At 51.9% G+C, this 18,528-nt stretch overlaps 6 protein-coding genes across 6 annotated transcripts; 3 read left to right on the forward strand and 3 right to left on the reverse strand.

Annotated features, from left to right (window-relative positions):
* Positions 1–117: 117 nt before the first annotated feature.
* On the reverse strand, positions 118–630 carry CONPUDRAFT_25209 (uncharacterized protein; the record flags this gene model as incomplete). Its single annotated transcript, XM_007768084.1, has 1 exon — positions 118–630. A coding segment is annotated over one exon (513 nt), but the record flags the coding sequence as incomplete, so codon positions are not given.
* Positions 631–727: 97 nt separating this feature from the next.
* Positions 728–2,062, reverse strand: CONPUDRAFT_52565 (uncharacterized protein; the record flags this gene model as incomplete). The annotated part of the gene is made up of 2 exons (XM_007768157.1): positions 728–1,590; positions 1,714–2,062. The coding sequence occupies 2 exons, from the start codon at positions 2,060–2,062 to the stop codon at positions 728–730; spliced, it is 1,212 nt and encodes a 403-aa protein (XP_007766347.1).
* Positions 2,063–3,419: 1,357 nt separating this feature from the next.
* On the reverse strand, positions 3,420–4,425 carry CONPUDRAFT_81170 (uncharacterized protein). The gene is made up of 4 exons (XM_007768343.1): positions 4,230–4,425; positions 4,139–4,168; positions 3,607–4,078; positions 3,420–3,555 (listed from the first exon to the last, which is right to left on the reverse strand). The coding sequence occupies exon 3, from the start codon at positions 4,032–4,034 to the stop codon at positions 3,861–3,863; it is 174 nt and encodes a 57-aa protein (XP_007766533.1). The 5' UTR covers positions 4,035–4,078; positions 4,139–4,168; positions 4,230–4,425; the 3' UTR covers positions 3,420–3,555; positions 3,607–3,860.
* A 2,490-nt stretch (positions 4,426–6,915) lies between these two features.
* On the forward strand, positions 6,916–8,704 carry CONPUDRAFT_81171 (uncharacterized protein). Its single transcript, XM_007768344.1, has 13 exons — positions 6,916–7,029; positions 7,109–7,132; positions 7,179–7,235; positions 7,290–7,314; positions 7,369–7,416; positions 7,473–7,499; positions 7,550–7,584; positions 7,641–7,719; positions 7,775–7,885; positions 7,930–8,009; positions 8,057–8,259; positions 8,312–8,389; positions 8,442–8,704. The coding sequence occupies exons 1-13, from the start codon at positions 6,960–6,962 to the stop codon at positions 8,574–8,576; spliced, it is 972 nt and encodes a 323-aa protein (XP_007766534.1). The 5' UTR covers positions 6,916–6,959; the 3' UTR covers positions 8,577–8,704.
* Positions 8,705–9,866: 1,162 nt separating this feature from the next.
* CONPUDRAFT_164101 (uncharacterized protein) lies at positions 9,867–11,691 on the forward strand (the record flags this gene model as incomplete). Its single annotated transcript, XM_007768759.1, has 13 exons — positions 9,867–10,026; positions 10,098–10,121; positions 10,195–10,251; positions 10,307–10,331; positions 10,387–10,434; positions 10,496–10,522; positions 10,575–10,609; positions 10,673–10,751; positions 10,815–10,925; positions 10,982–11,061; positions 11,116–11,318; positions 11,383–11,460; positions 11,548–11,691. Exons 1-13 carry the CDS (start codon positions 10,002–10,004, stop codon positions 11,689–11,691), a joined length of 936 nt encoding a protein of 311 aa, XP_007766949.1. The 5' UTR covers positions 9,867–10,001.
* A 1,967-nt stretch (positions 11,692–13,658) lies between these two features.
* CONPUDRAFT_81172 (uncharacterized protein) lies at positions 13,659–18,488 on the forward strand. Its single transcript, XM_007768345.1, has 5 exons — positions 13,659–13,934; positions 13,999–14,239; positions 14,574–14,722; positions 14,776–15,121; positions 15,242–18,488. Exons 1-5 carry the CDS (start codon positions 13,685–13,687, stop codon positions 17,952–17,954), a joined length of 3,699 nt encoding a protein of 1,232 aa, XP_007766535.1. The 5' UTR covers positions 13,659–13,684; the 3' UTR covers positions 17,955–18,488.
* Positions 18,489–18,528: the final 40 nt, after the last annotated feature.

Here is an 18,528-nt window from a genome sequence, read left to right on the forward strand (position 1 = left end):
GACAGTGACAACTTGCTTGATCTGCCAAAGGGGATGCATAGGGATGAGCCGGTATGCACCCTTGACGTCAGACTTGTAAAGGATGGGGTTTTCAAGAGGCCAGCGTTTCTTTGCGTCACGCAAGGCATACCCCAGATCTCGAATATTATCTAGGGAGGCGCCAGCGATGTCCCGCCTATCGATCAGGGAGTTTGGTGAATAATCCCCTGCACTCTGGTCGGTAACTAAACGAAGCTTGTCGGATCCGGGTTTAGGCACAGCGTGGATAGGCGAACTGTACATGCCTGGCAAGAGATCGGGCCCGAAAGCAGGCGAGAACCGGTTGAGTTGGAGTTCTTCATTGATCTGTGCATGAATGAACTCAAGCTGACTCGGGTCAGAGATCTCTGCCTGAGACTCGTCCCAAGTATCAGGATAATCCGGTGGGCGTCCGGACGCAAAAGGCCAGAAGCCATGTCGAAAACCCGCGCAGACAGAATGGACAAAAGGACGATTGGGATGTTCTGCGAGGAGCTGCTCAAACCGGTCCACGTTGATTGGTGAGACCAGTTTGAACAGCGCTGGGTTCTGACGGATGGTATCAGTGGCTGCCTTATTCCGAAACTCAGATTCAGGTGGTCGTGGCAGTGGTTTTGCGCTCTCGGTCCACAGCGCGGTTTTGCTAATGTAATTTGGGACATCTTCCCAAACCATCCCTCGCCGAGCCGAGGGTACGTTTTCGTCCCGCTCAAGCAGACCCCTTGCCCCGAGAACAGTCTGCTCTGACGTGGTTCCCGTGACAGGTTTCGCAATGGTGCTTGTAGGTGCAGGACTTGGTGGAGTTAGGGCAGGTCCCCTTGTTCCACCGGTGGCAAGGTTCGTTGGATTTCTTTCCTCCTCCTCCGCCGCTGCCTCCACCGCTCCCGCTGCGCCCTCCACTGCTCTCAGGACGACTCCCGGAAGAAGAGGAGCCGTGAAGCCCGATAGAGAAGAGGTGCGAGATTTTGATGGAGTCGAAAGCGGCAATGTTGTCGAGGGTGAGGCTACGACGTTGCTCGACATAGGTGCGGACAGCCTTGTCGTATGCAATGACGAGGTGGTGGTACCTTGGGCCGACTGCTCCAAAAAGGCCGTTGATGTGGTCGGAGTAGAGGTTGAGTTCATCACGTCGGTAGGGGAACACGTAGACGTAGGCCGAAATCGCCTGATTCCATGCAGAGGTCCAGTCACCCGAGGTGGTGACCGGTCGGCTGGTTTTGGGCTGTTTAACTCGAAGCTCAAATCCGTCGCCCAGTGAAGTGGTGCGGTCGTCATTGATCGCGGACGCGTTGATCCCGCTGAGGATGGCGTCGAGGTCAACGGCCTTTCCACGAACAATGCGTGCCCACTCTTTGTAGGGGAAAGGAGGGCAGTTGGGCGCATTGACGAGGGAATCAACCACGTCTCGATACCGCTTGGACCAGAGTCTATAGCAGTAGAGCGTGTGGACGAGGTCGGAGTCGAGGGAACAAGCCGCGCGGTAAGAACGCGTCTGCTCCCAGTGGAAGGTATCCTCGAACGAGTCGGCAGGCTCGTTATCATCTTCCTCATCCTCCTCGTCATCACAATCCTCTCCTTCCTCGTCGTCGGAGTCCCGTCGTTCGTCTCGCCGGGTGCTCTTCGAAGCGAACCGAGCCCGTTTGGACGCGCGCTGAGGGGAGCCCGAGGGAGAGCGGCCTCGGGCACGACGTGCACCCGCTGGTCGGTTACCCGCAGGGCTGGGCGAACGACGCGATTGAGCGCGTTGCTCAGCGAGACGGAGGGAGAAATCGTGGTCATCGAGGAGTGTGAGGTACGAGTTAATGGTCTCCAGGTATTCGCGGTCAGAGAGCCCGGTTTCTTCAGGATTGAGTTGTTCCTCGATCTGCCTGAGAGCGAGTACCTTGTTAGACACCCGCCCGTGTCGGTAGTCATCGACGATAGCCTCGCATGACCTCTCAATGAGCTCGGAACGAGTGAGGTTTTCATGCTGATCTTCAGCCGGTTCTTCCCAAGAGCGTCTCGACGAGTGACGACTGTCATCATGCGAGTTTCTGCCAGACATGCAACTGAGTGAAGCGGAGCTGATGCGAGTGCAACGAGAAGGGTAGCAAAAAATGAAGATGCTAACTAGCAAGGCGCGAAGATGAGCAAATGCTCAGGTAGTAAAGAATAGAGACGAGAGACTTACCGAGGCAAGGCGCGAGGATGAGCAGATATTGAAACTCTGCGCGCCTTGCCTCACCTCTTATAGAGTTTGCTGAAACCCGAGGGGCCTCACGCCGTGATGACGCGTTGAGGTTTTGGCCTCAGTCTGAACTGCTAGCCTTGGCTGGCGCGTTCGGAATGAACGCTAGGGGACAGTTTCAACTACGTGAAACTGCCCCCTGTGCGCAGGTCGAGGGTTGAGACCCGACCCGCTAAGGAAGCTCGCAGAGCTGTCCTTGTGCGCGTACTGGTAGTACGCTGGCGAAGTTCGTGGAGCACGAACCTCGCGCGCGCGTTCCTAGTCGGAACGCTCGTATCGGTCATATAAAATACTATTAAATCACTCTGACTGAACAGTAATTGTAGTCGATTGCGACCGGCTGCAGCCGGAAAATGAACTTTGCGACATGTCAGTGGTCACACTAATGGTACCGGTACTATGCGTATTCCACCAACTGGGACGCGTCGGACGCGCGGTGGCTCTATTACTGTACCTTAAGTATGCATTCAAGTGGCAGCTCTTTCACGACGACACCATCATCTGACATGCCCCAAACCGCAGACCAGGAATCATAATTGAATGTCGATGGGAGCATGTTGATTTGAACTTTCTTAATTAAAATATCACAGCATGTAAAGTACGTAGTTTGCAAATTCCAAAGCTATGTCAAGGATATTAATCTCAACCTTACACGATGACTAGCCCCGGTTGTGTGAACACTTTGCTGACTACATGCATTAGTCTTATTATGTTGGATGCTTCGCAGTAGCCATATGCTGCAACGTTGACGCGCGTCGCCGTCGACACTGGGCGTCACTGTTCTGCAAACAAACAGGATGATACGTTTACTAGTAGTTGAACGTCTGGATATCTGGATGATAGAAGCCTAGCTATTACCTGGTTGGGGGCAGTGATTGGCAATCTTATATAGCCGTAACGTTGCGATGCAAGGTGCTATCGGTTAGCGTTGAGATATATATATGATCTTCTGTAGTCTCCGAAATGTCGATTGAGCTCAGCGCTCATGCGCTTATGACGTGAATTTGAAGAGCAGGAACGTAGATTGAAAAATCCAATGTCCCAAAATTGTACCTGTGCCTGATTAAGGGAATTAATCTTCGTGGCGCCCCTGTGCAGCTGCCTTAGTAGTGACACTTGCTGTGTAGCCTTGCAGTGTAGCCACCTTTCTTTCGTCCAGCTTAGCCTCATCTCTGTCGTCTTCAATGAGATGTGTGTCCTGAGTTTTCTTCTTCTCATCTCCCAGTCATCATTCGCGTACGCTCAGTACTCGAACTCGAGTTCGACGGGCACATCCAATCTCGCCCCCATTTTCATTGGTGTCTTCGTCGGTGAGAGCACCCTCAGTTTTATTCATAACTTATCATCTTAAGACTACTAGGTTTTGCTGTACTAGCCTTCATCGCAGCCCTAATCAGATGCGCACGACGTTCATCATACAACTCCGCCTCTTCCAGGCCTTCTAACGCAGCGCTGCGGCCGGTCCATGCGCTACCTCTGGTAAATAACCGTGCAAACCAACTTCCACCATGGCAACAGAACACTGCAGAATTACGCGCCAGCAGCTTCAATCAGACGCCAGCTGAACCGCCGCGGCTTCATTCGTCCAGCGTCCCACCCTGGCTACGTGATCAGCCTACCACTCATTCGACCTCTTCCAGCCAATCTCAAGGCGCTCCCAACACTCAAACGTCGAACTCCCCTCAAGTCTACCCTCCCCCGGGTGACTCATCTGCTCCCGCACAATCATCGGGTCCCGAGCCACCGCCGTATGAGGAGGTTGAGGGGTCCTCGCAATCACAACTTCCATCTGGGCAAGGTACTTCTCTACACTCCGTGAACGAAGCACTATTGGTGAGCGATGACCTACACCATGTGCATCAATAAACTAATGGTTACCTCTTCTTTTGGAAGCCTGCTCAGCCTCTGCCTTCCGCACCCACAGTATGTGGAATTTTTCTACAATTCTGATGATCAGCATAGTCTGACGCTTCTTCATGCGCAGCAGAGAGACTCGACTCGCTTTGTTGGCGGATTCAGAATCGCCTGAGCTGGTCATTCACGTATTTCTTGATGGACATGGGATTAAATTATAGACAATACTCATACCCAGCTGTGTCTAGGCTCTATTTATAGCTATCACAACAGGTCAGCTCAAGCCGTCTCTCGATGGTCTGGCTGGCTGGCGCTATGACATTTATCATAGGATCTTTGCCAAGTGCATGCATCATCTCCAGTCTGCATTTCAACTGGAGTTATCTGGTTTCCTATCTACGGTGCCAGCCCTTCACCTTCAAGCGTATAAACTCGTACTCTGGAGAAACTACTGACGTCCGAAACCTACAATCGCAACTTGGGTTCCTCATAGTATCAGGTGCCTTTGACAAGAAAAAAAGTTTACATCTCTGGTTGGCTATACCCTGAAAGTAAGAGGTTTGATATACTTAGTACGCCCGGTCGAAACGTACAGAAATTCACCGCATCCACGCCACTGGGCAGAACGAGAAGAATGTAAACAACAGGAAGGTCTCCCAGAAGAGGCGTTGTTGACGGCGTTGTCACCCGGCACTGAAACTCCCTCTGATTTTCGCTCGAGTTGACTGAAGGGATGCCCTGAACGGAAGATAAGTTAGTGTTTGGTTAACACGCTGGGCCAAGAGATTGACAGCCATTCTTTCACAGGAACAATATGTATCCAGGCCTCAACGACACGGATTGGCTTTTCTTCTGCGGATCAGGGTCACAAAGAAGCTCTCGAGAATAGTGCCATGTAAGTGAACCTTCGTTGGATCCAATCGCGGTCCTAGAGCTGCTGATGCGACTTGTAACGACGACGTGGATCACGCCCGAGTCTGCCATGCCTTCCGTATACAGTAGCGGAGACCGGTCTGAAGTTCACTGCACCTGCGGGGGAATATGATTTCTGATCTGGGGGCTCCAGAGACCGCTCTGCTTAGGTCCAGGGTTGTTGTGGACTTTGCCAGGAAAGTGTTACATTCAAGCAAGGCCATTTGAAGGTCGCAGGGTTGGTTGCGCAGTATTTCTCGTCCCTTGAACGTTCTACGCCTTTTTTGCAGCCTACTTCAGGAGAAAGCGACAATAGCCACGCCAATTTGGTGAGCGGAGTGGGGTTCGACCACATATGTGTGTGTGAACTTTTTTAAGCATAACTCGAGCTCCTGAGCTACTGACCGCAAACCCAACCCATTTGTTCACTTGGTTCTGATTCTGATTCTGATTGCTGTCATTGTATGCTTTGACTTCTTTCACGAGGTACATGATGGCGGCAGTTGCCGTGAGACGGCGTTGCAGGGAGAGAACTCAAAACTGGGGACATGCCGAAAACCCTTCAAGTTGTGTGGTTACTGAGCGTTACTCAAGTGACAGGTGAGCTCTTGTGCGACAAGTGATGAATATATGAGCATATGACCTTGCTTTAAAGTCGAATAATGAATGGCTGGGTGCCAGTACAGGAGTCAGTGAAGTAATCCGATGCGTGATATCAGTGAGAGGCTCAGCATGATGGCGCCGTATGAGCCATAGACTAGTCGACGGACTTCATGGCACTAGGTTTGAATTTCTAGGAGCACGATTTACCTCGCCTTTGATATCGTAATAGGGGCTCTCAGCTGGGGTCACTACTACCTTGACAGATGTCAGCTCAACGCCGTGAGCCCTGCTGTGCTTACCTCAATACCTTAAATTATTCGTGCGCTAAAATCGGAGGTGAGTTGGAGCTCGGGTATGAGAGAGCTATTCAGGTACGTTTCGTTGCCCCTACTGAACGTCAACTCTAATTATCTTGGTCGATTGTTGGGTAGATGCGTCGATAGACCTTTCCGCCAATGCAGAACAAATTCATCCATTGAATGCCACGGTGTTGCGAGTAGTGTTGCCGCTGTTTGAGAAACCAACTCAAACCGACCCCTGGAAGCACCCTTTTTCGCCCGGCACGACCACCGAAGTATTAATCTTCGCAGTTTTTAGCCTCTACACAGCGACGAGTTGTGTTATCTGGTTTGATAATGAGTCCAAGTCCAAACTTCATCGGCTTGGTGGTTCCAGCTGTTCACCAAATACGGCAACACTAAGTTGCGAGGTACATGCCGTTACGTTTGGGGGCCGTAGTAAGCATCATCCCTGTCATGTTTGTAGGGTCCGTGTTTTCAACTTCGGCGAACTCCGGTCCATCGGAACTATTTGGTGGACCCCGGTGGACCAACAACGGTCTACTTGCTGCATTTTCCAAACTCATCGCTCCGCCGATCATTGCGCTGTGTCACTCGGCAATGCCCTCCCGCGATCATTTACGTATCCTCCTCTCCAGCTTTACTGTAAGTCAGCTATTAGCCTAGTACAGTGCGCGACCTTTCAGCAAGTGACTAAACCGCGGGCCTTTGTCTCACGGGGACGGCGTGCGGGGTCCCAAGAGTTCAGTCCACTCTTCTACCGCCGCTTAGACTGCAATTCTTCTTAGGGTAGAAATACTTCAGTTTTTGTCCGTGGGTACGCAGTAAACTCCTACCCTGATATTCTCAGCTTGTTTCCAGGCCTTCAAATCCCCGTTGGATTATCAGGGCAACAATTACCACCGCTCAGGGTTGCTCAACTGGTTCAGCAATGGAGAAGGCCGCTCGCTACCGGGCAAAACATATAATACTGCGGGAGTCAGACGGTCATAACCTCATCCTCTATCCGTCATCCCACCTCATTTGGCTAGTTTCGATCACACCTCATGTCTGACTCTAACTCGACGGCGACGGCACCAGCAGCGGCAGCGGCAGTGAACTATGGCCCGACTATCGGTGCGTGCTACCTATACCGTTCTTCGTGCCCAGGCCAGCGTCCAAGACTTGCTCATGAAATTTGTACTTTACATTATAGGGGTGCTGCTCCTTGGTATCTTTTGTGCGTTGATTCTGACATCAACGATGTCATGCTAAAATCCTCCCAGTTAACACGTACTTGTATGGATTGGTCACATACCAATTCATCTCCTACTATCGAGCGCGTAAGTCTGATTCATTCACTCATGTATCTCCTATTGACCAGCCACATTGCGCAGAGTTCAATGACAAGTTCATCATCAAGTACGAGCTCGGTGTTCGGAGGTTTCTCGACTGCAATATTGATCTTTACATTAGGTTCATGGTTCTGTTCCTGTTCATTCTGGACACATTCCACAGCGCCGCGTGAGTTGGTTTCTGTGTGTCGATTCGTTAGAACGAACTTACAGGGAGCAAACCAGAGAGATATGGATGGCTTGGTTCTATGTGTAAGCTCAGATACTCCTTGCCCAAGACAGATTATCTTACCCCGTTGCAGCGTGGAGAACTACGATAACCCTGCGGCATTACTCAGTATGACACCACTCTTCAGCCAGGCTTTGGTCACCTTCTCATCTATATCTGTCTAGTTGGTGCATGGCCTCTGACGTTTACCCCCATCGGTAACTCCCTTGCTTCGTTCATCACTCAACTTTACCTTGGATGGCGGTGAGAGCTCTCGATATTGAGCGCCAGTAACAAGTTGCTGACTGCAAGGATGCAGAATCTGGCAGCTGAGCAAGAGTAACACGTTGGGTGGCGTTCTTTTCGTGTTCGCGTTGGCCGCATTCATCATGGGGGTCTTCTGCGGTGTTGCTTCATGGGAGATTGCCTAGTAAGTGAAATGCTCGACAACTCGCCTCGTCTCACCTAGTGCAGTATTCCCAACTTTGACGCTATTAACAACCAAGTTGCTGGGTGGTTGAGTCTGCAGGTCGTCACAGATACCTTGGTTACTGGTACGGATGCCACTACTCTTCCCCAAGCAGAACTCAAAGTTATCTAGGGTCTTTGGGCTCCATCTTATATCGTTCGCGCACTGGCTTTAAGAAGACAGACTCCGTCATCAACAGACTCATTCGTGGTGCCGTTCAGACAGGGCTGTTCGCGGTGATCTTCTCTCTTGGCGATCTGGTCACGTTCCTTAAGTTTCCGACAACAAACCTGTTCGGGATGTTTGCCGTGCCGATTGGGCGTATCTACACTAATGTGCGTGTTTTCTTGACTTATCTTCGTCTCAATGCTGACCAAGTGATGGAAGACCCTTCTCGATACACTTCTATCTCGTCAGCAGCTACGAAGCCAGCTTGCTGGTGGTGCTGTCAACATGGATTCAATGGTATGCGCCGTACAAAGAGTTACTGAAGAGCTAATCTCATTTCGATACTCAGAGCGGGTTTTCGGGCGGTCTCTCGAGTGGGTTAAGCGGGGGACAGCAGGGCCATAGCATTCAGTTGGATGTCCGCAAGAACGTGGAGGTAGTTTGCGACAACGAGTCTTTCGATGCCAAGAGGGCCCCTGTCTAAACGGGAATTAGCTGTCGCTGGGGCTGATTTCTGCCATCTTTGAGGTCTGGCTAATTTCAAAACGGAGGGATGTCTAGCCGCTTCCCTTTCTGCTGCGGACTGGTCTACGTCTTATAGGTTCAAAAGCTTCGTGTTTCTAGTTTCTATGGTTATTGTTCAGACATTCATTGAATACGTAACATAGATTTTGGGTATCTACGGCGCTTGCCAATGCCATCCGCTCGTTTTCTAAGTTATCACAGCTTTTCGTCTTCAATGAGCCTTCGTTGGCTATGCTTCATGCATCTTTGCATAGCGGTATGAAGTGAAATTTGGACTAAGAATTTCCAGACTATGCAAACATGAGCAGTGGTCATCAGAGTATGGCATAGGTTTCGACGAAACTTTTCGTCAAGGCGAAGGATTTGGCATGCCAATCACTACAAGCAACTGCGTGAGACGATGGTCAGCACTTTGAAGGTAAGGGGGAAGAACTTACCAAGTATACTGACAGCGCTCATGCCCAGATGATGGGGGAGGCAACGTCGCTTTGAGGGCCACCGCATTTGAGCTCAAGTTGAACTCGGTACTTGGCTCGGTGCGCCTATAGACGCCAGCAGACGCTGGCCGAGGGAACGAAACCATTTGAGAACAAACGACGACCTCTGAGAACGCACTTCGATGTTTCCTCGGGCACCTTTTAGCATGCCTCGGGCTCGCCTACTACATGGTTTTCAAGTGCTCAGGGACGATACGAGTCACTATGCTGCTTCAAGATGAACTACTATGTCCATTTTAGGGGTTGTCGTCATCGCACCATACTAGCATGGGTCCGCGGTGGCGCAACCCTGAATATTTTGAACGCGTGAACCTTGACTGCCTCGGACAGTGCAACCGTCTAGTTCATGTCAAAGTGACATAAGCTTTCACTTTACGACATGTGCGTTGAGTCAAAAGGTTTTTGCTGCCAAACCGTTGCTCAGTTGTCAGCGCATATGCTCGCGCTAGTAGCGTCACGGTATCATTCCTTTCCAATTCCGTATCCCTGAAGAAGATGCAGATGTATTCGGCTACGAGTAGCCCAGACACTTCAAGTTTGGGTGTTATACAAGCTCAGACAGGAAAGGACTTTCTTCGATCACCTTGCAACGCCCTGGAATCATTCTCATAAAATCATAATATTTCTTTACGCGACTTTCCTACTTCCCTGCTACTCAGAGCTGCCATCAACCTTTTTTTGAGGCGCGTTCGGACCCGATCATCCTGTCATAAACAGGAAACGGCGACAACGTTGCCGCAACTGACCGATTCGCGCGTGGAGACAATTTCAGGGTTGCGAACTCTCGGACATACACTTGCGACCCATATAACTGGGGCGAAGATGCGTGCTATGTTCTCGCACTCACTCTGATTTTTCTCTCTTTTATTACTTGGGCCAACTCAAGTATGGGGGCCTATGATAACACTATTGGTCCGTGTTTTTCTCGATTCCTGCTCATCTCTTGCTCGTCAATTGCAATTAACTAATCACAATCGTTACAGGTGTCCTGCTCGTTGGGATCATCTGTACGTCTCAATATTTGTCCACTGCCTCTGCCGTCTTGAAGGCTGCAGTAACGCTGAAATAATTCCTATTCAGTCAACACCTACCTGTATGGATTGGTTACCTTCCAGTTCATTCGCTATTTTCAAGCCAGTGGGTCTCTTTCTTTTTGCATATGTTATTTCTAGGCACCTAACGAGTTTCATAGAATACGACGATGCTTGGATCATCAAGTAAGTAAACTCTGCAATCATCGGCTCGTCGTTGCTTATTAGGTCTCATCTCTAGGTTCATGGTTCTTTTCCTCTTTGTCTTGGACACCGTTCACAGCGCCTCGTAAGTGCTTTCCTGTTTCAAGACTTTAAATTGAGCTCACATATCCATCACTTTACTCTAGGGTGATCTATCTCGCTTGGTTTTATACGTACGCTGTCAAATTTCCCGACTCCTATGCGTCAGATTCTGAGTGTATCCAGCGTCCAAAACTTCTCGAACCCAGCCGCATTAGCGAGTAAGTCATCGCAACCGAGTTGGCTCCTTTGATTGAATGGCATTGATGATGCTGTCGTTCTAGTTGCTTTTTGGCCGTTGGTTTTCACGCCGATTGCAACGGCGTTAGCTGCTTTCGCGACTCAGGTGTTCCTCGGCTGGCGGTATGAACACTCTTTATGCAGTAGAGTCATCCCGACATAACTGACGACGATTTATGTTTACAGTATCTGGCGTTTGAGCAAAAGTACTATCCTGTTTGGCGTTATCCTCGCGCTTGCTATACCCTCACTAGGGCTGGGCTTTGCGTGCGGCATCAAATCGTGGATCATCTATTAGTGAGTTGTCCACTTACGGTCCAAAACATTCCGCTAATCTCCTTTGCCCATTTCAGCTTAGCAGAATTCGGGCAGATTGATAGTCTCGTCACGTCCTGGCTCGTAATGCAGGTGTTCGTGGACACCATCATAACAAGTAATATTCCCCTTCCTGATTTCGATACACTGCTAAACTTCGCTCACTTGCTAGCTGCGTTGACAGTCATCCTCTCGCGCTCGCGCACGGGCTTCAGGAAGACCGACTCAGTTATCAACCAGCTCATCAGGGGCGCGATCCAGACGGGGCTGTTCGCAGGCCTGTTCTCCCTCGGCGACCTCATCACGTTCCTTCGGTGGCCTCAGACTAATCTCTTCGGGATGTTCGCCATCCCCATCGGACGCATCTACACCAACGTAAGCTACCTCTACTTTATTGAGATGGTGTGCAGCCCGCTAAACCGCGTCGGGCCCTCCGCAGACGTTGCTTGACACCCTGCTCTCCCGCAGAGAGCTGCGCGAACAGATGGGTAACAACTCGGTGAACCTGGAATCCGTGGTGAGTTCGCATGATGGGCGTCACGCAACGCACACCGTAGGACTCACCGGCGTGCGGCCTAACTTGCCCATGTGACTGTCTTCACAGCACGCATACACGCCCTCGCACCAGCGGGCTCCAACTTCTCATGCACGTAGTGTGAACGTCGACATTCTCAAGGAGGTGGAGGTGGTCACTGTGTATGATGGTGAGAGGGACTACACCAACGGCGACGTCAAAGGGCAGGTTTGAAGGTTAAAATTTCTGTTGTCAAAACATATACCCTTTGTACCTTTGCACAAGGAGGTGTCAACGTAGTCAAAGAGGAACACATACCATTCATTTCTTCCACAGTCGTTTCAGTTTTATCACATATCAATATTACATTCGTCGTCTTTAATGCACTTTCAGCGGGATCGTATTTCTCCCTTGGCGTGAAGATACCCAGAGGCAATGGGTGTGTGGATGCATGCCCGTCTTGGCATAAAATTAGCATTGGGCTAACAACTCTGCAGCGACCAGATCTAGATGTCGAAGTCAGTGTCCCTCAGATGGGTTTGAACGGTGTGTATTTATAATAAACTAGGACAGTAGCAACCGCGACTCTTTTAGCCCCAACCATAGAAGACACAGGTCTTGTACTTTATGCGCGTATACGCTTCAGCCAGAGCAGTTGAGCAGGGCTGCTTAGCGACCTTCATGTGTGGTATGAAGGCCACGGAGAAAGCGGTGGCGAATCAACGGAGCTTGTGCTGAGCACATTCGAGATACTTGCGTGCCGAGGAGGTAGAAGGGGGCCAATAGTCGCACAGTACGCCGGTTTGTGAAGCGGCCTTCCGGAGTCTTGGAGACCGCCGGTTATGTCAAAGGAGCCAAGTGGCCAGTTAGCCAGATACGATTAGGCTCAGGACAGCCATCACCGGGTAAATGTAGGATTCGCGCCACATGGAGCATAGGCTCGTATAGAACCGTCTCATTTACATAGCATATAGCATGATTGCAGATATGGGACTGATCGTGCGTCAGCTGCTAACGCCACGGGAATCAAACTGGAACCTGGGTGGAGGGACATGTGCGAACGAGACAGAGAGAGAGAGCCATGTCGTCCATCAATGTTCAAGACCAACGATGAAACGCGAGTAATCCGGAGTGCTGCAACTCAAGAATGGCTGGCGTACTTCTTGCTTGGAGAGCTCGTAGCACTTCGTAGCAGCAACGAAACAAGAGTGCAGGATCGCACGCCATCAGCTGACGAAAGGTGGCGCAGACGGCGTCCTCGTAGGGCGGGTTGCTTGAAGCACAGCTTGAGATGAAACCGGGGCCGGTCGTGCACTATTGTTGAGGATTAGTCATCGACGAAGAAGGATTGAAGATCAATGGAATAGTGATGAGCATGATGAGCTGCGATCCAATACAGCATATAAGCCGGGCCTTCCGGGAAGGCCGTTACGAAAAGGGAGGGCTAGAGTGATTTTGACTGGTGTGACGAGCAATGTATTTTATTGAGAGGCCGGGATGACAGGGCCAGCGGGTTGGGGGTGGATTGGGGATGAAAAAGGGTATATTTGATAGTGGCGTACAATGGTGAACGTTCAGAATGAACACGGGATTGAGCGGGAGCCCTCGAGAGCTCGAGACTAGGGATCGTTGGATGACTAGATGGAGAGGGGTGCTGATGGATTGATGCGAATAGTATAGCGATAGCGGACGATTAGATTTCGCTATGAGTGGAGGCACTCGATAGCCACTTGTTAGTAGATATCAGATAGGCAAGCCTTTGGTCATAGAGCAACTGAGGTGCAACAATTTTGAACGAGGACCAGGCGATGAGAGAGAGAGGCGTGATGACATCGATGAGGAGTGACAGCCGAGGAAGGCGGACGACATGTGTGCAGGGGAAGAGGGATGACGACATGACGACATGAATATTAATGACCGGCGGCACGGGACGTGGATGGACCAGGAACGTAACACGGGAGCGAGTGACGGAGAGTGGCGGACATTGGTGGGTGGAATACACCTTGACTCTTCTCGTCGGCGTCAGTGTCTGGTGCACGTCCGCCTCGAGGCCTGGAATAACTTCTCGTTTCAGATCTGGAATTCCTTGGGACGCTTCTTCCTGCGCGTCTACTCCGTCCTTTTTACGACCACCTGACGCCTTATCCCTTCGAGTCCATTTCTCTATCTTGCATGTCCCCCCTCCGTGCTCCTCCGCACCCATAGCCCCGCTTGCCTCACAGGTTGAATGGCAGGCCCATATACGCACACAACAGATGCATCACCTACCTCAGCCCAGCTCCTGATCACCAACGATTCCCCCCTTGTGGCTTACTTTCCCTTTGCTATCGACACTCTCGACTCGCCTACTAATCTCTCAGCCGCCTGGAACCTCTTCTACAACAACACCGCGGCCACCAATCCCAATGAACTTGGTCAAGGACCCAGTTATCACGCCACTTCTCTCATTGGCGCCAGCTTTCTCATCCAATGGAATGGTCAGCATCTTTCTTTATTGTAATCCGCCGTATCATTAATGTACATACTTCTTGCATTCCATAGGTACTGCTGTCGACTTACTTGGACGTGCCCTTGGCGATGCTTCCTACTACCTCACTTTGGACGGCGCTCTCTTAACACCGACTCCTGTATCGAATGACGGTCTTCTCGCATCCCTTTCGGACCTTTCCAACACAAACCATACCATTGTTCTTACCTACAACACGTCCAGCTCAGCGGGCGATACCCTAATCCAGTTCGACGGAGCGGTTGTCTCATACGACCCTCCCGCCAGCGTGTCCAAGTGAGTTGCTTTTTAGTTTCGTCTCCTGCCGAAATGTGGCTGGTCATGCTATTCTTGTCGCCGTTAGTCTGTTGCGAGCGTCTCGACCTCGGTCGCCTGACCGCGTCTCCTAATTCTCATTGGGCAGACTGAGACGATCCCCCGCTCATCGGCGTGGTGATCAAACACGTTCGCAACGCTCCAAATAGCTATCGATGGCCGAGAGTAGATTGGCGCCTGCAAAGGGCAGTGTTGGTGCCAATCGCTGATTGTTCATCCTCCGTACTTTGCGCCCGAACTCAGTTCCCCTACATAGCCTTCTTGCTTGCAATAACATAACTGACCGCCCTTACAGCTCAACAGTGAATAGTGTACTCGTGGACGACACTGACATTTTTTTCACTGGTGGTTGGACTCTTGTTGGCGCCGATACCGACACCTACGACGGTGCCCCATTGCATGTTTCGCAAAATTCTGGCGATCGTGCTGCGCTCTCCTTCACTGGTGAATATAGGCCTACTTTATGTTTTTTTCCTCTTGGCCCTTATTCTTGTTAGGCTCTGCAGTTTCTGTTTACGGACTTGTGTCGTCCGGTTCAGGTGCATACACCGCCATCCTTGACGGCATGCCAGCCCCACAGTCTTTACTCGCTCCGACCTCGTCGCAAGGCGTTTTGTCTAACTCCACCTCTCAAAATCCTCTTGTCACGTCTACTCCCGCTACGGCACGCAACCTTACGGCAGCTTCGACCTTCACGAATCCTGATGCACTTCTCTTCTTTGCAACCGGGCTCGACCAAACGGTTACCCACACGCTAGTGCTTGAGAATGACGCCAGCACAACACTTGGCATTCGTGTTGGCGGTGTGAATGTGAGCGCTTTCGGAGATGTGACGGCCAGTGGGTGAGCCGACTGTTTACTCTTCTGATTTGCACCAAAAGAATTCCCAAGCATGCGCTTGTGGTTATAACAACTGTGTGAATATATGCATGTACTGACTTCGCTTTCTGATGGTTTTCATAGGGGCACCTCTTACCTTAGTGAGCCCTCGACGTCTACGTCAACGCCGGCTGGCACCATCGCCGCTGCCGTGCTCGCTTCTGTGCTCATCGTGGTCATCGCCGCCGTCGCCCTGTGGTACTTCTTCGTGTATCGCCCTCGTCGGAGAGCATGTCGTCGTGCTGCAACGCAACAACATTTTGCTCAAGGCCGGGACCCCGAGGCTGCCGAAGGTGTACTCGACATTGCGTCGTCACATGCCGGCGCTGGCCCCGGTACTCGTGAGAGCGGGTTTGCCGGCGTCGTCCTGACTGGTGAGACTGGTGGGAACGTGGACCGGAGCAAAGAGTCGAGCTTGAGCTCGAGCAAGGGCTATGGAATAGGCCTTGGCCTTCGTCGCGGCTTGTTCGGCCTCTGGAAAGGAAACGGTTCGTCAACGACTAGCTCTGGCTCGACACGCTCTGCTGGCCCATCGCAGCCACGGCGATCAGTACTTGGTCCTCGCGCCTCTTTGGCAGGTGCATTGGGCTTTGCAGAGGATAGTAGACGCTTTTCTGCTGGTACGCTGCGCGAAGATGCGCCGGCTTATCTCTACCCCAAGGCACCGGTCCGCGCACTGGAGTCTGAGAAACTCGCACCAGGCTGGCGTAACCCATACGAACCACCCCGCCGCTCCCAGAGTGGCTTTGGAGCGTTCCAGAGTTTAGGCGCTTTGTATGGGCCGGTTACAGAGTGGGTAGGTGACGAGAAGGAGGAGAAGCCAAAAGAAGAAGTGGGTGTAAAGAAAGCGGGAGAGCACGAAGAGAAGGAAGAGCTCGAGTGGGATGACGGCGATGACACGGCGACGCTCGCAGAGGACTTGCTGGCCACGCTTTCACTTCAGCCTCGGTACTCCGAGGCAAGAGATGTCCAACCTCAAGCCAAGGACAGAAAGCGGGGAACCAAGGAGGAGAAGCTTCGACATGCATACGCACATCCTGGATATTCGCAACAGGATGCAGCCGATGGAGATGAGCCTCGCGGCCAGCACCCGGATCGTAATGTTCGTCGAAGCCTCTTACCTTTACCTTTGCGAGCACACAGTCCGTTCCGCGTCGACGTTGGATCTTTCCTACGGCCTTCACGCGAAAAGCGAGGGAGCGACAGTACCGGCAGCGGTAGTGGTCGAAGCACCAAGGACCGACAGCAAGGCAAAGGGAAAGCAAAGGCGAAGCCTAAATCCTCCTTGCCTTCGGCGTCCATTGGACGGTCTTTCCTCGACTTCAGTGCATCGATCATCGGTACCTCATTGCACTCTCCCTCTGGAATGTCTGACCCTTCGGTCCGCCGGTCGAAGGGAGCAAGTACTGGCTCAGAAGCAGGGACACGGCGTAAGTCAGAAGTCCGGGAGTCACACCTTACGGCGGCGACGCAAGACACCCATGTCACACAAGGGTCAGACGCAGAAGTGGCAGCAACTGTCAGCTCCGCTCACGCAGACAATGGTCACGATTCACGCAGTCATACGCGGAGTCCTAACCACAATTTTAATCCTCCAAGCCGTCGGCAAAGCTTTGGGGCCGTTCTGGACATCAGCCGCGATGCTATAGAGGCTGCTAACAGCGGCCGACAAGGTAGCGAGAATGACGAGGCTGGAGATGCCTGGACTTCCAGTCCGCTGGCAGAGCCTGAGCGCCTCGTACGAACGGGCAGCGGACGTCATGATGTTGCCCCAGTTCCCGATGCTCCCGACTCGATCTCGCCTGACACTTCGCCGTCGCATGGCTCAAGGTCCATTTCAGGCGCTGCTTCTCATACGCGCTCGCGCAACGAGTCAGGATCAGGCTCTTCTCACCCCCGGACACAACGCACGCGGTCGTCTGGCTCCCCATTCCCGTTCCCGGTGACCAGACCATCGTCTTCCTCATATGATCACCTCAATAATGCCCCGCAATCTGTTGGTGATGAAGCGGAAGATGAGATATTACGTTATCAGCCTCGTGACAGACCGTCCCCACCGCCCCTCCCGCACCCTCTGCGCATCACCGTCCCTACACCAGCCTCCTTGTCCCCCCAAAATGCGCCGACTACTCCTTATTCTTCGGAACTGCCAGAAATAAGTCCAACGTCCAGCGTCCCCTTCTCTGTCTCTGATCTCCAGTTCCGCCATAGCGGCTCGAGCTGGGGCCCCAGCCCCGACTCGCGCCGCGTGAGCGCTGTGTCTGGGTTTTCGCACATGAGTCGTCCCGGAGGCCGTCGTATGAGCAACAGCGCCCAGGCGTATATCCCTCCGACACCATACATCGTTCAGCGTGTATTAGGGATGACTGCTCCACCTGCCGGTCCTACTCATAGCCGCGCCCCCTCTCAGTCTAACCCTCAGGCATTGTCGCGGTCGCAGTCACATTCGCAGTCGCAGTCGCAGTCGCAACCGCAGCCGCAGTCGCAGCCGCGGACCCCCATGTCTCCGCCTTACCTCGGGGCTCACTCGCGTGGCAACTCCGTGATTGCTCTTGGGCCATCCCGCTCGACATCGCTTAATGCGTCTGCTGCGCTGCAGCCGCCCGCTGCTGCTGCCACGCCCACGCCGTCGCCTGGCTTTGCTCCAAGCTCGACAACGTCATCGACGTTCCGTATCGGCTCGTTGCTTGGCCCAAGGCCACGTCCCTCGCGGCCTCCGACGGCCGAGGGCGTGCTTCAGCAGCAACAAGAACAAGCGGAGCCTCAGCGGGAAGGTTCCAGGCGAGGTCCACGCTGAAGTATTGATGGAAAATACCTGAGTGACTATGGTGACTCAAGGAGCAACGCTGAATACTGCCTGGCTGTGTCTGGTGTTTCCTTAATTTTCTTTTCTGTATGTGTCCCGGTTTCCTGACTTTCCTTACGAACGGTGCCGGTTTTTGTCTTTCATTGGTGATATTGGATACCCTTTCTTGGCTTACCACACTGACAATATGTCTGTCTTTACTAGACGCCTGCCTGGACATCTGCTCGCCTTTCTCCTTCTCCTTCTCCTTCTCTTTCAAGACAATGCCATTTAGGACCTCTTGTCGCTTTCATCATGTTCATTTCTCCTTCTCGCTTAAGCGGGCATTTGTTTTCATTGTATCATATAACATCTTCACGTTCATGGAGACATATACCTTTTGTTTCAATGGGTTTGTTGTTTAGCTTTTACGTACCATCATTCACCGTTTCCTTTTTCTATACACTGTCGTTGGTCTTGTCTTACCTCGCATCTTTTGTTGACACCCGTTAGAACTCTGCAGTTGTACTTTAATTCGCAATACACCACCACCTTCATGCGAACCCAGACAGTCGCTGTCTAAGAG

The sequence above is a fragment of the Coniophora puteana genome, assembly GCF_000271625.1.
Source record: "Coniophora puteana RWD-64-598 SS2 unplaced genomic scaffold CONPUscaffold_4, whole genome shotgun sequence".
Taxonomy (NCBI): domain Eukaryota; kingdom Fungi; phylum Basidiomycota; class Agaricomycetes; order Boletales; family Coniophoraceae; genus Coniophora; species Coniophora puteana.